This window comes from Pelophylax lessonae (genome assembly GCF_965119305.1).
Source record: "Pelophylax lessonae genome assembly, chromosome: 13".
NCBI classification, from domain to species: domain Eukaryota; kingdom Metazoa; phylum Chordata; class Amphibia; order Anura; family Ranidae; genus Pelophylax; species Pelophylax lessonae.
Window position 1 is genome coordinate 150,042,297 of NC_138780.1, and position 16,190 is coordinate 150,058,486.

General features: G+C 42.3%; 1 protein-coding gene across 1 annotated transcript in view; it reads left to right on the top strand.

Annotated features, from left to right (window-relative positions):
* Window positions 1–11,756, top strand: part of SYNE2 (spectrin repeat containing nuclear envelope protein 2) — a 550,589-nt gene extending 538,833 nt beyond the window's left edge. The window contains exons 111-114 of the mRNA XM_082274971.1: window positions 388–579; window positions 2,839–2,889; window positions 8,011–8,039; window positions 10,695–11,756. Of these exons, the coding sequence (XP_082131097.1) occupies window positions 388–579; window positions 2,839–2,889; window positions 8,011–8,039; window positions 10,695–10,920 (498 nt within the window). The 3' untranslated portion in view covers window positions 10,921–11,756. The remainder of the gene's footprint in view (window positions 1–387; window positions 580–2,838; window positions 2,890–8,010; window positions 8,040–10,694) is intronic.
* The last annotated feature ends 4,434 nt before the right edge of the window (window positions 11,757–16,190 follow it).

Consider the following 16,190-nt stretch of genomic DNA (forward strand, 5'->3'; position numbering starts at 1 on the left):
TGTTTAATATTTGAGACTTCAGGTGTGTCAGATTTTGGTATCCACCTGCTATGCCCTTTGGCTTCCTTCACCGCCCCTGTGTGACTGTAGGTCATAGCAATCACAAGAGCCTGGAGGAACAAACATGGAGCACAAAGGGGACTAGGCATCTGACACACCAGGAAGTGTGCTGGATTAGATCTTCCATGCAATGGAAGATCTGCATACTGCAGCGCAGGTAGCAGGACAGGTGTTTTTGTTTGCTTTCTGGGGATGGTTTCATTTACCTTTTTTAAAATGCCAACATAGGTGCTTTAAATGGTTGCTAAATTTTGTTTGGCGTCTTTTTGAGTGCTATGGAAAAAATCTTTTAGTAGTTGTATTAATGCTTCTGCTTATTTTAACTAGCAACTGGAAGAGCAGCTGCTGGAGAGACAAATCCAAGCCAATTCCCTTCATGACATGTCCAGTTGCTTGCTGGAGAGTAACGCTGGAGGAATCTATGTGGAGGCCGATGAGAGGACTCATGTCATTGCAACCAAGATGAGGCAACTCCTAAAAGAAGTTTCACTAGACTTGAAAACAGTACAGCAAGCTCTGGTGAGTAATGAGTGGCCATGAGAAAAAAAAGTCCTGTTACCTTTTCTTTACATTTAGCACAGGTCTTCTGGCCCTCTATATATAGGCTTAACCAAAGCTTACCAGTGGTACTCCTGCTGGGGACATGCTTGTTGATGCAGTTCAACAATTCTTGCTCTGTTTTTTGCATCGACTAGATTTCTGCAGCCCCCTGATAATGAAATAATGTACTACTGGTGGGCATCAAAATCAATACAGAAAGTTTGGCACAACTGAGTTAAGTAGAGAGTAATGCTGTCAGCAAAATGAGATGCAGGTCATGATCTTACGAAAAAAGGTAATGGCAAGGTTACTGATCACCAGGGACAGTTCCAAATATCATACTTATTGGACCTTTGAAAGACTAAGGTCACTTGGAGCTAAATAGACTCTGACATGTTGTTGATTAGTGTCAATGAGAGAGGTTCTCTTGTAAAAACTACACACCCAGTAATATTGTCCTCTTCTCATGTGACTGTTTTCTTATCTGGCAAGTCTTACTCTTGACTCTTACCTGAGCACTATGTTCTGGAGGAAAAGGAGGAGGTCAAATGATCCTCCATACTTGGTAGGGACAGGGTATTTACCAAGGTCTCGTAACAGAGCATCAAAGCAGTGGCAGAGTGCGACAAAGGTATCAAGTCTGTGGGTTGATCTTGCAAAAGAGCCAATCACTTTGCCCTAAATGGACAAGGTGACCGATTCTCTTAAATTTATGGGTTTAGTTCCATTTTAAACGGTTTCAAAAAAATTATATTCCTGGCATGCGTGGAATGCTGTCACATTTTGCTTGTGCTCTCAACCAAACTGTCAAACCATCAAATGGCTGGTATAACGAATCGCATGTGCAGCATCATGACAGGTGCAGATCAGAGGATAAGATGGCAGCTTCCTTGACTGAGGACAGGAGGGTTTAGTTCTGCTTTAAGAGTGTTTGTTTGTTTTTCTGATATTTTTTTAATTTGTTCAAAAGAATATTTTTGAAAAGCTTTTATTTTTATTCAGGCACATTTGAAATTGGAGCCGAAAAATATTTCATATTTACACTTTTGCAGCCTGCAGGTGGCAACTGTGTGTGATTGCATTTAGGTTTTCAGATACATAGTTTACTGCTGTGCTGTGAATACTTGAATAGCAGGATTCCTATTGGTCAGTTTCTAACATCACCTTAGCACAGGGGTACTCAACCTTTTGAAGAGCAAGGGCCACATAAGTGATTTGTTAAGTGGTTCTGGGCCACAATGAACTATGGGGTTTTAACTCCCCCAAACCACAAATGTAAATACTCCATTACTGTCCAAAGCCCCCTATAAGGCTGCTTTCACACTGATGTGTTGCGATTTACCTGAATCGTGGGGGTGTAGCTAAGTGCACCGGTGGCTTTCCTGCAGGTTAGCTGTATTTTGTCATAGACTCCTAATATATCTTGCAGGTGTGGTGCACTTTCAGAAAGTGCACCAAAACTGCAGGATATAATAGAAGTCAATGGCTCAGTGCAGTTATTGCACGTGAAAGCCGCAGATGCACTGCACCTGCAGATCAGTGTTAAAGCAACCTAATGACCTTTTTTTTTTTTTTTTTTTTTTTTTTTTTTTTAAGTGCTAATATGCCCATTGCAAAAGTGCAGTGAATGTAAAATGTAATACCCTGTCCTTCTACTCATCCTGCTTCTGCTGGCATTGCTCTTCTGGCTGCTAGAAAGGTCCCATTCGAAGTGCACTTGGTATTACTCTGCCTGGGACAAGAGCCGGCACTACAGAGAAAGCATCGGTTTATGCGGCTCCTGCTTCCTCCGTGGCCACCACCTTTCTTTGCTGCCGCCTCCACTCGGTACTTTAGAATTGCAGATTGGCAACACCTTGACCACGCTCAGGGCTTGCCGACCCGCCATCCCAGAGCATGGGCATGCTCTTCCCTGGTTTGAGGTCGAGGGCCACATCAGAGGGTTCAGAGGGCCACAGGTTGAGCACTCCTGCCTTAGCAAGTCAGGGTTTCTGCAAATCAGCAACTAAGATCAATAAATGCTGAGGCCTACTATGTGTGTTTTTATAGCCATGCCCCTCGCTGCATGGTATAGTGGATGAGAAACTCTTCAATCAGATTTGCACAACAATGTATCTAACAATTCTTACTACAAAATTCTGCTTAATGTATTTTTGCTGTAATCATCCCAGTGCTATTATATATATGCTCTGCATTTCACTGTAAAGAGTCTGTATTTTCCCACCTCTGCCATTACAGGATGATTGTACATCTGATGAGGTCGACTCAGCGACAGCTGCAGACAGCCAGGTAAGATTAGCACATATAGGAAACCATAAAAATAAATGCCCTGGGCTTAAGTAGATTTAAAAGGCTTTACATACAGGCTGGCGCTTCACACACTGTAACTCGCAATCTGCAGCCATTTATTTTGAATGGCACCCTAACGCACCTTGACAGTGCAATTGATTTTAGTGAACTAAAATAATTAATTTTGGTAACCCTAATTAGCATCCGCAGTATAGGGCTTCACACTTCCATAGCAGGGCCAAATATTCCAGCTCGTGTGTTTTTGTTTTTTCTTTGCAATTTTAGTTTGTTTCCATGCACAAGGCAGCCCATTCACTTGAATGAACTGCCCTATGCATGACAAACACACCAAAGAAGCTCCTGCCTCTTTTCGGACTTGGAGCATTATGCAGTTTTTCAGTGTGGCAAATCCACTAATTAGGCACACTAAGCGCTTTGTGCATTTTGCTGTGATTTTAGTGCGACCCAGAATTATGGGAAAAATCACACAATTCTGCATCGCTCAGATGTGATTGGGGGACTAAGTCAGCTCTTCTTTGAGTATGAATTGCTGTAATACACTTCGTGTGTGACTTCTTTTTTTCTGTGTAATTTGCTATCCTGCTCATCTGATGGCATGCTGATTGCTTACACTGTAACAATTTGGCAGAGGAGATAAAACTCACTTGCTAAATAATATGTTCTATAAAATGTTAGTTATTTTTATATATATAAAATAGTGAAACAGGTTTGTTTATTTTAATTGACTGTTTTAAACAAAAAAGTAGATGTGGCGCATGTGTGAATGACACAGGATGCAAAGCGACAGCCTAAGTGGTGATGATGTAGCAGAAACAATGAACTGGATACAGCAACACTGGCAGGCATGGGTAGAAGGCAGCTCCCAGGAGATGAAGGAATCTCCATGCAGCATAAAACCGAAAACAAAGGAGCGCCACTCAAAGTGCAGTATGCATAAAAACAAGTCTATTTATTCAGACAAATGGCAATTTTAATGAGGATGAACAATAAAGAGCATGTCAGACCCACCAGGGGTCAGTGAAGCTGTGACACTGAAGGGATGTGTGGAGCCAGGTTTATCCGCATTAGATGGTGAGTAAGGCAGGGAGCATCCAGCCAGTGTGGACAACGGAAGTTAGGCACTCCACGAGGCAGCGAGCACAGATGGTCGAGTCCCGGCCGGGCGTGATGTAAGCGCTAGGGGCGGTAATACTGCGCGTGGCTAATGCGTTTCATAGCCTCCCACGGCTCCTTTCTCAAAGCTGGTTGGTCATTACACACCACCTGCATTTGTAGTGACCGGGGGCGGGGTTACAATTTGAGAGCGAGAAGGGAAAGGGCGGGAAACTAGGCTCATGAACAGTGTTCCACAAAAACTGTTGCAACGGTTCAAACGAGAATGATGCAGGTCTACAGCAGTGTACAGCAATGACTATTAAAGATAATAAGTGTTAAAAATGAGTACACAATGTTGAGACATATGGAACTGGATGTTGCATATATCACATAAAAATGCATTAAAAGATTATACAAAAAAACTGTGTATGTGTGTATATATATATATATATATATATATATATATATATATATATATATATATATATATATATATATATATCCCCAGGTGTCTTAAGTACATATATACAAACTGATGTGAATGAAAAATGTGATGAGAAGAATCCAAATTACTAAAGGTCTGACAAGGAGGGAAAGGATTAAGAAGGGAAGATAAAAAAATAAGGATTGAAAATTAAGAATTAACTAGGAGGAACAGGATAACTTAGCTAGCCATTCTCCAAACAAAAATGGCTTTGACCATGGTTAAATAACTACACCTGGCAATGGGGAGCATAAGCGTATACTTATAAATACCTTCATATAAAGAATGTGCAGAAAATGTATGATCCCAACCTCCGATGAATGGATACATTAGGATAGACTCGCCAATCAGTATATCAATAGGACTACCTGAAGCCAATCAATTGTTGAATAGGGCTACGTGAGACCTGTAATAGCGATAATAGTAACGTTATTCAAAATGGTTGGGGGGGGGGGGTACACAGATAAACGCATAATGTGACTGTATGAGATATGATGTAGCATACAACAGTGTCTATCAAGAATGATTAACCATCTTACCATCTAAATTATTGTGCTGTTCTCAATCTCTTCATTCAAACCATGGGGAGTGAGAGAATTGAGAGTGTAAATCCAGAAAGTCTCCCTCTCGCACAAACGCTTAAAATGTTTGGTAAGATGGAGACCACTGGATATGGATTCGATCACCCAAACCTTAGGGCCAGCAACCTGTGCACTGCGTGTGGTAGAAAAATGCCTGGAAACATTGTTTTGTGGCACCTTTTTCTACACATCTTCTGTGCTCCCCGAAAAGGGCACGTAGTGTTCTGATAGTGCAGCCTACATAGAGAAGACCATAAGGCCATAAACTACATATTGCCAGGAGCAGTTTTCGAATGTGCGAATATGGTAAACCCTACTATTGGCTGTAAAAGTTTTTTGCCCATGGGTAACAAATTCACATGTCAAGCATGTTTTTCTCTTACATCGATACATGCCTGTTAGCTGGCAGAACATGCTCAAGGTTCTCAGCGGGGGTGCATGAGATTTTACTGGGTGCTATTTTGTTTTTAATACTGGTGGCTTTCCTGTATTAGAACTTAAAGCAGTCCCTAATAGAATTCTTAAGATGTTGATCTTGTTTGAGCATGGTCCAATGTTTTAGAAAAAATGCTTTTCAATTTTTTGAAATTGGGTGTGATATTGAGTAACAAATCTACACATTGACTGAGTCATGTTAGAGACAGAGATAAGTCCATGTGAGGCTCGGTTAAGATAGAGGCAATGTGCATCTCCACTAACTCAGCTGGGTAACCCTTATCCGAAAACTTCCTTTTTAGCACCAAGGTTTTCTCAACCTAGTCCTCAACCCTAATGCAATTGTTTTTGTCTGCAGGATTGGCTTTTAGTGATGTTACGTACCCAGCGGGGATTAGAGCAACTAGAGAAGTGCAAGTAGGAATTACCTGCTGTGGGTTTGAAATATTTTTTGGCAATGATGGTATTGTCAAGATGGCTTAGTTGTAAATCCAACAATGCCAAAGTATTGGGATCGCACACATCATAATCAAGTCAGCAGATAAAGGGGGAGGCATTGTGATACAAAATAGATCAGACTATTTGGCAGGGGCTTTATAGGCTACTATCAGATTCCACCAGATTCCATACAAACAATTATCACATGACCCTCTACCCACATTCATACTTGAATTGAAAAATTTGGTCAGCCAAGCATGAGCTGAAGGCATCGTAAGTAAACAGGAAGCCGCCTTTCTAGACAAACCATTTAATAATGTTACCTACTTTTATCATTTATCAAAACGGTTTGTCTAGAAAGGTGGAAATTTTTTATTTACAAAAAATATATAGAAGAATATAAATTGGCCTAAAAGGATGAAAATGTTTAATTTTTTTTTGGAGAATGTTTTATAGCAGAATATATTAAAATATATATATTTTTTTTTTTCCTGAATTGTTGCTCTTTTTTGTTTTATAGCACAAAAAATAAATCGCAGATGTGATCAAATACCACCAAAAGAAAGCTCTATTTGTGGGGAAAAAAAGTGGTTAATGTAATTTTCAAACTTTTCTGATTCTGCCTGCAATCCTAAATCACATGTTCGAATGCCATTTCTTTTCAGTGGCACCTAGACGCAATGCGGTTTTGCCGCGATTATCAGAACATGCAAAGCTTGTCACCCAAAAGAAGCTCCTGCTGCCTTTTGGACGAAAAGCTTTGTGTGAGTTGTGATTTGCCGCGATGGCCGAGTGAGAAAAACGGCAAAACCGCACCGTGTTTTAGGTGCCGTTGAAAATAAATGGCACACAAACCTGCATATTGTGGTTAGAGATCCCAAAACGCCAAATGTGAATTGAGCCTGAAAGCTTTTTTGGCCATGTTTCTATTCTGGTCACAGGAGTGCATTTACTTTTGCTCACCTGTAACCCAGAATCAGCCAACAGGCTCTGGAAGGATTCTAAGCATATTGTAGGGATTCCACTCAACGCACAGGTGAGAGCCAGAGCCAACTGCTCTTACACCCCCCCCCCCCAAGCCTGGCACCCCAGTGTTAACTGACAATCACCATTCTTTGTTTAGAGCTGACACCGAGAACTGAGCAGTCAGTGGTCATGTGATCACTCAGTTCTCAGGCTTAGAAGCCAGTAGGGGAAAACTGCAGCAATCAGACTTATGCTGCAGCATGAAGGTAGGTATGTAGGTTTTTTTTTGTAGTCCATACTTCTCCTTTAAATAAGGGAAGGACCATCACTGCATGATCAGCAGGTATTGTTTCACTCACCTCGTTATAGGGCTACAACTGTCACCCTGTAATATACACTCCCAGTTGGGACTACAGGCAGTTGCACCAACACGCCACGTGCACTATTGCCCCAATCTGAAAGCTGTTCAAGAGTAATGATGTTCAGTGACTGGAGGAGATCAGTAGTATGGAGATGGGGAGCAAAACTAGATAAAAAATAAAAGCGTGAAAAAAGGTTTTTAAAGAGAAACTTGATGTTTAGATCCATGCTGGAGGTAATGCTGTCATGTGTCCCCCAACATGCCCTAGAATCGCACTGGGGCTCCAGAGAAGTTTTTACCCATCCCTGCTATATCCATACTGAAAAAAGTTTGTCCAGAGTGATATGTTAACAATCTGCTTGTAGAAAAGTCAAATGCACAGCACAAAAATCTGCTACTAGCTTTAACCTATTGCAAGCAACCCTTTCAATTACACAAAAAACCTAAATGCAAGTCCCTGCAATAGAAGTATTATACCCGCCTCTCCTACATTCGAGAACTGCAGCCAGTCTGTTTTCAGCATTTGACACTACCAGGAGTGTCAATTGTCAGTGTTTCGGTCATTACTTAGGGATCAGAGGATGGAATTGAAGCATTTGGCAGGGGACACAGGCATCTGACACTCCAAGAATTGTCAAATTAAGCTGCAGCACTGAATGGAGGTGTTATAGGAAATATGGGCCATTGGGGATTCATTCAATTTTGCAAAAAATTTTAATCTGTTCTTTTTTTTTTTCCAGGGCACAGTTGGAGCACTTAAAGATACCAGGTATGCCTATTTTACCAAATGAAGTCTTAATGAAATCTGTCACCACCTGAATGAAATTTAAAGCCCAACTCTAAGGGTTAATTGCTCATTTAGGTGTAGGAGATGGTAAAGGCAGTTTTACTTACAAGATTGCGATCCCCCTATGCCCCAGTCATAGACTGTTCTCTGTGCCCTCACATGAAGTGAAGGGCTATGGATGCTTTTCAAGATTTCCTATGCTAGAAGAGCCACAGGCGGTACCTACAGCCTGCCATACAAGTGAACGGCTGTATGTGCCTATACTCTTGTAAACGCAGAAGCTCCTGTGCATTGGCATTTGCATGTGCAGCAGTTCTACCTGGGCTTGGGAAAGGCGCGTTTGGGAAATACGCCTCAGGAATTGTACACTTGCGAACTTTGCAGCTAATAAACATCCATTTACTTGATGCCTAAAAAAAAATAGACTGTGAATACTTGGTTCTCAGTGTCTGTGCTACCAGACATTGCTCTGCTCAAGGTTCTTGTCCTTGGTGTAAACCAGCACTTCATGAATGTCTTTCTCCTGGGTCCCATGGCAGCTCCTCACTGGTTCCTCCTGCTAACCTCCACACCATTACTCTGTCCTACAGTGATAAGCAGGTCAGATACTGGGACCAATGAGAGCTGCTAGGTACCAAGAAGACTGATCTTTTCAAAGTATTGGTTTATATGTGGATTTAACAGAATGAGATATTTGACAGTGTTTGCACAAAGACAGCAGTACTTAGTCTTTTTTCTTGGGTAAGAGAGGTTGACTAATTTTTTCACAACAGGGTCACTATAAAGAGAGCTTGTGAGCATAGCTGGGACAAGGGGTGGCCAGGAGGGGCAGCTACCATGAACACAGCAGAGCAAGGGGGCAGAGAATGGATACATGACGGTAAACCCCTTCTATGGAATGCATTAACAGTGGTGGAGGGGGTGCAGTTTCACATGCCCTGAGCACTAGACTAACCTGTCCCTGTCCAGGTACAGCTTGTGAGCATATGGGATATGCCTTTATTAACATGGCTTTTTAAAGATGCAAGCTCTCCAGGACAAGTTATTCTCATCCTAGGTTCCACAATTCTGTTGACCTGGAGCGAACATGCATAAAATAACTGTTCAGAGTTTCGAACGTCTGTGTGCATGCTATTTCCAGGCCAGTGATTAGGTAGTAATGCTAGGATGGCACTCTGAAGGCTTTATTTGAAATGCCAAGTCTTCAGTGTCATACTTCACTTATTTGTCCTCACAGATTCACTATAGCCCTACCCAAATAATGCATCAACATGAACCAGCTTTGTCCATAGCTTGTTTTACTTTTCTTTTTCAATAGTATTAGATTTTCTGTAAAAAAAAAAAACTACAAAACCAAGGTCGCTTAGAAAGCGCCCAAAAAAGGTCTAGGAAGTCCGTGTACATTTAGGAGGAAAACCTTGGTCAACAGACATTAACATTCTCAGAGAGATATTAGAATATGATTTTGGATAGGATATGATAAGTGCTTGAGAAAAAAGTAAACCCAAATATAAAAGATTATGTTGTAAATATTGGGTGTCTATAGTTCATTTTTCTAGTTTTGGATAGAGTAGGAAAAGATTAAAACCTCTGTCAGATGTTTTTTTTCTTTGTGTCTTTGCCTGGATTAACTCTCCCTTTCAATTTGTCTTGGTGGCCAGTGATAGGGGAAGTCCAAAGTATTATACCACAAGTTGATAACCACTGCTGTAATTTTGAGCTGAATGGGGGCCTCAAATGCGGCCCCTGATATCACCAAGGGGGCGCACAATATATGCGTTGCTTGAGCGGACTGTCAAAACAATGCAGACCTAATAGAGGAAATGAGGGTCAGAGAGTGGGCATGGTACATTTGTGGCTGGATATATACTGCAGAAGATGATATGAAACTGGAAACATGTTACATGAGGCTAGTAGAGATCAATGCTATCAATGTTCCCACTACAAATTGCTGAGGGCCACACATCATATACCAAAGTGTCGCAGGTTGAGTACCAGGGAATTACAGCACTAAAACAGGAGGCGAGGGGAACTCTTCCATTGGTTCACCACCACATTCTTATGTACTGAAGAGAGAGAACGCTGCTCCAGGTGTGCGGTGATAGCTAGGAGATGGAGTATCCCATAGAGTGCTGGCCCCGGCCCGCCTCCGGAGAAAACTTGTTGAAAAAGAAATAGCCGCACATCCAGGAATTCCAGTTGCCTTTTAGATTTCTTTTAATTCCAAAATGTTACAAATGATGACACCAAAGACACCAACATGAAGTCACGTAGACGCGTTTCACACATCTTGTGCTTAATCGTTTACAAACACAAAGTAAATGGCGGTATCCCCAATAGGGCAAAGACCACACATATACACTCTGATAAGGGTTAACCTTTCCCTCCTTTAATAAATTAAAAAATATATATATTTGCTATAAGTATATGCAGTGTGCAAGTTGGGTAGGGCCTCATATTACATGAAGTAAACACTTCTTGGAACCATTCGAAAAAATAGTCATACCTACTTTACACACACTTCTTTAAAGTGTAACTATATAACCAGCTAGTAAATGCAATATAATTCAGTGCCAAAAACCTAAGACGTCAAGTCCCAGAATGTCCTTTAATCTATACATTTATTTTTCCTTACAGAAACCAGGAGCCCGTTGCCACAGTCCAGGAAACCTCTAAGAAGCGATCATTCTTCTACCGTGTGTTACGTGCTGCCTTTCCTCTCCAGCTTCTACTTCTCCTCCTCCTCCTCCTTGCCTGCATGATTCCCTTCTCCGAGGATGACTACAGCTGTGCCCAAGCAAATAACTTTGCCCGCTCCTTTTACCCAATGCTGAGGTATACCAATGGACCTCCACCAACCTAAATGGGTTCACATGCACTTTAAATGACATTCCAATGTTGTATGTGCAGTCTCCAGTGTGATACACCAGCAGACCATGTGATCTGAGTAGCTCAGTTGTTACACCATCGTTGTGAGATGTTTTTTTTTTTTTTTTTTTTGTACAAAACTGCAGGGTTGCTTTTATCTGGGGGATACTAAGGCTGCTTCAGGAAGTGGTACATGGGGGGCAAAGATCTGCATGCACATAGTAACTTTATATTGCAGTGTAACTGGTGACGGTTCATAAGGATATAGCCATTTTGATTACTTTTTAGATAACGCAATTCTGGAGTTTATTTGATTGTGGTGCAAAGAGCAGTGACGTGCCATGTCAGAAAATCAGTTTAGGTTGCACACTGTTCTTTGAATTTTATTAAATAGGCCCATTTGTGTTTTCCTTCTCAGTGTTTGTGATTAGGAACTTTTTTACATGACTGTGGCTTTTATCCACCATTTTATTATTTTACCATTTTTATGTAAAATTTTAAATGGTAATTACTATGTAAATTTAGCACAGTTCTCAGAATCAAGTCATCTATATTCCTATGTTGTACAGAGCAATTTGGTTTTATACTGATGATTTCTGGCTTATTTTAAGTGTTGTACAGCTATATTTGAGGGGTTTTATTGCTCACTTTGTAAACCATTATGCAAATCACAAAGCATTGAAAAAAGGGATTTGAAGGTCATTCATGTTTCAAGCTGTATCAAAAGAAAAAAAAAAAAGGGATTCTAATATATTCTGTAAAATAATGTTCTGAAAATGGAAAATTTGTTTGACGGGTATTCATTCAATAAACTTCTTATGACCTTTGTAATATTTTTTTTGTCTCTTTGGGTTTATGCAGTGTATAACCTACAGTATTTGTGTATTTACCCCTTTATTTAGATAATCCTTGTCTCATACAGTTGTGCTCATAAGTTTACATACCCTGGCAGAATTTGATTTCTTGGCCATTTTCCAGAGAATATGAATGACACAAAAACTTTTCTTTCATATATGGTTAGTTTGTTTATTATCAATTAACTGTGTTTACCCTTTTTATATCATAATGACAACAGAAACTACCCAAATGACCCTGATCAAAAGCTTACATACCCCAGTTCTTAATGCCGTGTATTGCCCCCTTTAACATCAATGACAGCTTGAAGTGTTTGTGGTATTTGTTTGTGGATGAGGCTCTTTATCTTCTCAGATGGTAAAGCTGCCCATTATTCCTGGCAAAAAGCCTCCAGTTTTTGGAAATTCTTGGGCTGTCTTGCATGAACTGCATGTTTGAGATCTCCCCAGAGTGGCTCAATGATATTGAGGTCAGGAGACTGAGATGGCCACTCCAGAACCTTCACTTTATTCTGCTGTAGCCAATGACAAGTTGTGTTTTGGATCATTGTCATGTTGGAAAGTACTTCCCATGCGCAGCTTCCGGGCTGATGAATGCAAATTTTCCTCCAGTATTTTTTGAGAACATACTGCATTCATCTTGCCATTAATTCTGACTAAATTTCCTGTGCCTTTGTAGCTCACACATCCTCAAAACATCAGCGATCCACCTCTGTGTTTCCCATTAGGAATGGTGTACCTTTCATCATAGGCCTTGTTGACTCCTCTCCAAATGTAGCGTTTATGGTTGTGGCCAAAAAGCTCAATTTTGGTCTCATCACTCCAAATGACTTTGTGCCAGGTTTGAGGCTTGTCTCTGTGTTGTTTGGCGTATTGTAAGTGGGAGAATTTGTGGCATTTGCGTAGTAATGGCTTAATTCAGGCGACTCGACCATGCAGCCCATCTTTCTTCAAGTGCTTCCTTAATGTGCATCTTGAAACAGCCACACCATGTGTTTTCAGAGAGTCCTGTATTTCACCTGAAGTTATTTGTGGGTTTTTCTTTGCATCGCAAACATTTACCTGGCAGTTGTGGCTGAAATTTTATCAGCAGTATGCATGTCATGACTGTTGGTTTTCTGTGTAATTGAATCATTAATTGAACTCCACACTACTATTATTTTGAACACGCCCTTTTCAATTAGTGAAGTTATTCAGTCTGTATAAAAACAGGTGTCAAACAGGTGGCCCTTATTTAAGGACAAAGGCAGCAAATGTTGTACATGCTGGGTACAGTGCAATTCTCTCTGAAAATCTGAGTAAAATGGGTCGTTCCAGACATTGTTCAGAAGAACAGCGTACTTTGATTAAAAAGTTGATTGGAGAGGGGGGAAACACATAAAGTGCAGAAACTGATAGGCTGCTCAACTAAAATGATCTCAAACGCTTTAAAATTGCAACCAAAACCAGAAAGACGTGAAAGAAAAACTGGAAAACTGGAAAACTAGCCATTTCGGCTATTCTTTGATCCGTTCAAATGGTAAAAACTCAGCTAATGATCAGCTCCAAGGTGATTAAAGAAGGTCTAAAATTACCTATGAGTACTGTAACAATTAGCTTGACTTCACATAGGGGTATTCTATCGTCAAGAAGCCCCCCAAAGTCCCATTGTTGAAAAAAATGACATGTGCTGAAGAGGTTGCAATTTGCCAAGAACACATTGACTGGCCTAAAGAGAAATGGAGCAACATTTTGTGGACTGATGAAAGATTTTTTTTTTTTTTTTTAGGTCTAGGGCCAACAGACAAACAGTTTTTCAGACGACCCCCAAACACTGAATTCAAGCAACAGTACACTGTGAAGACAGTGAAGCACGGTGGTGCAAGCATCATGATATGGGGATGTTTCTCATACTATATATACTGTATATACTCAAGTATAAGCCGACCTGAATATAAGCCGAGGCACCTAATTATACCACAAAAAAATGGGAAAACGTATTGACTCGAGTATAAGCCATAGTGGCTACTGGTAAATTTCAAAAATAAAAATAGATACGGTACAGGAGAGGCAGGGGCTGCGGATACGGTACAGGAGATGCAGGGGCTGCGGACACGGTGTATAAGCACTGTTTATGAACTGCTTCACAACTAAATATTAGTTCAGAGATTCACAGGAAAGCAAAATATTAAACATTTACTGAAAAATGCTTGGAGTTTGTAAAGAAAAATGCAGACAGGAATATTTGGCTTTTCCAAAAAATAGCAATTTTCCCAAATCGTCTTTCAGGACAGGCACCTTGAGAGAACCTGGCTCCTCCCTTCTGAGGAAACACCGCCCCAATTTCTTGGATATCAGCCCCCTGCCAGCATGCTGCCTCAGTTCTGGTGTTTCCTCCGGAGGCACCGTCCAAGGGACCGAGCTGAGCAGCCAGGGGGCTGAGGCTAACAATCCAGAGGGAGCCAGGCTCTCTCAAGGCGGTACAGCAGACCGGGTCGGACCCACTAACCTGCAAAGGTACCGCATGATGTCACCCCAGGTCCAGCTCGGGGGAGTAGAGGACTGGGGGGCCCGCTTTCCACGCTTGGCGAGAGCGTTCCCGACGGAGGCTACCCGCCCCCCGCTTTTCGCGGCAGGTTTTTTGAATGGAGTTCACCGGGTCGGACGACGGGTGACGTCATGTCCGGCGGGGGCGGGTACTTCCGCCGGCAAAGGTCGCGACTTCCGGTTCCGGGTCCTGCATAAGGAGAGCGGGCCGGACGAATTTGGCTGGTGCAGTTACAGGCTGGGAAACGGACGAAAACACGCGGCGAGCCACACCGGGAAGATGTCCGAGGCACAGGCCACAGCGATTGCTCCCGGGGATGCCAGCACCAGCCTCCAAAAGGTAAGGAGTCCTGGGGAGGGCTCTCCTTACCTTTTCCCTCCCAAAACTCCACTGTGTTTTCCCCTTACCTGGTGTGGCCCTAGGGGGGAAGGAGGGACAGTAGGGGGTACACTGAGACCTGGTGAAGGTGGTCCTTAGCAAAACTCCCTAGGTGGTCCTCTTTTTCAGCTGGGGTTAAAATGTTAACACTATCCTTATGTATTTCAGGGTAGATCCCTGGACAGCTCTAAACCGCATGATTCTAAAAAGAGATGCCCATCGTGCAAAACCACGATGAGAAGTTCCTGGCCCAAAGCACTCTGTAAAGAGTGCCTAGACAACCTAGTTAGGGAACATGAGGAGGAAAGGAATAAGGACCTAGCTACCTCCATCAAGGAGCTCTCAAGCACCGTTCACTCTTTTAAGGATTTATTCTCAAAAATCCAATTACCTCAGGGTTCCCCCCAGCTGACACAGGAGCCAACCCCACCCCTACCAGTGATGCCCTCAACTAGCAGGGAGGCACTGGGGGGTTTACAAACACAAGAGGAATGTGACAGTATCCCCCCTGTTTCACAGGGGGAGTCGGATACGGAAGGTTTGGATGGTGAATCCACGACAACTTCCAGATACAAGCTGACCCTTGAAGAGGTGAAAAAGCTCCTGGGAGCTATTCATACCACCCTGGGGATTCAGGAAGAGAAAAAGACCCTCTCTCTTCATGACCAGATGTACGCCGGGTTAAGCGAACATAAGAAAAGAACCTTTCCGGTACATGAAGTTCTCCTAGAAGCAGTCAAAAAAGAATGGCAGGACCCAGAGAGAAAGCCCTTCTTTTCCAAGGCCCTGAAAAGGAGATATCCTTTTGACGAAGGTGAAACTTCAGTTTGGAATAAAACTTCCAAACTGGACGCAGCCTTTTCTCGGGTATCAAGAAATACGGATCTGGCCTTCGAGGACATGGGTTCCCTACCCGATCCTATGGACAAAAGGATGGATTCCCTGCTAAAGAAAACTTGGGACTCCACTCTGGGCAATCTAAAACCCGCAATGGCCATGACGGTGGTCGCGCGCAATTTAGAGTACTGGTTAACCCAGATTAAGGCCCACATCTAGGCAGATACCCTTAAGGAGACAATCCTGTCTTCCTTCCCCGTACTCCTCCAGAGTGTGGCCTACATTGCGGACGCTTCAGCAGAGTCAGTTCGCATGTCAGCAAGATCCTCAGCCCTAGCCAATTCAGCAAGAAGAGCTCTCTGGCTGAAAACATGGCAGGGAGATGTAGGATCAAAGGCAAAACCCTGCTTTCACAGGGGATCTTTTGTTCGGCCCCGAGCTTGAAAAGTGCTTAGAACGAACAGCGGACCGCAAGAAGTCCTTTCCGGTCAAACAAGCACGAAAGGAATTTTCTAAAAAGAAACCTTATTCACAAAAGAACTTCTCTGTCCCTAAAAGATTTGAGGCACAAAGGAAACCATGGGTCCAAAGGGGTAGGGGCCGAGGAGGAGCTATTTTTCGCCCTCCTGAACCCCCCAAGAAATCACAGTGACACACTCACCACAGTGG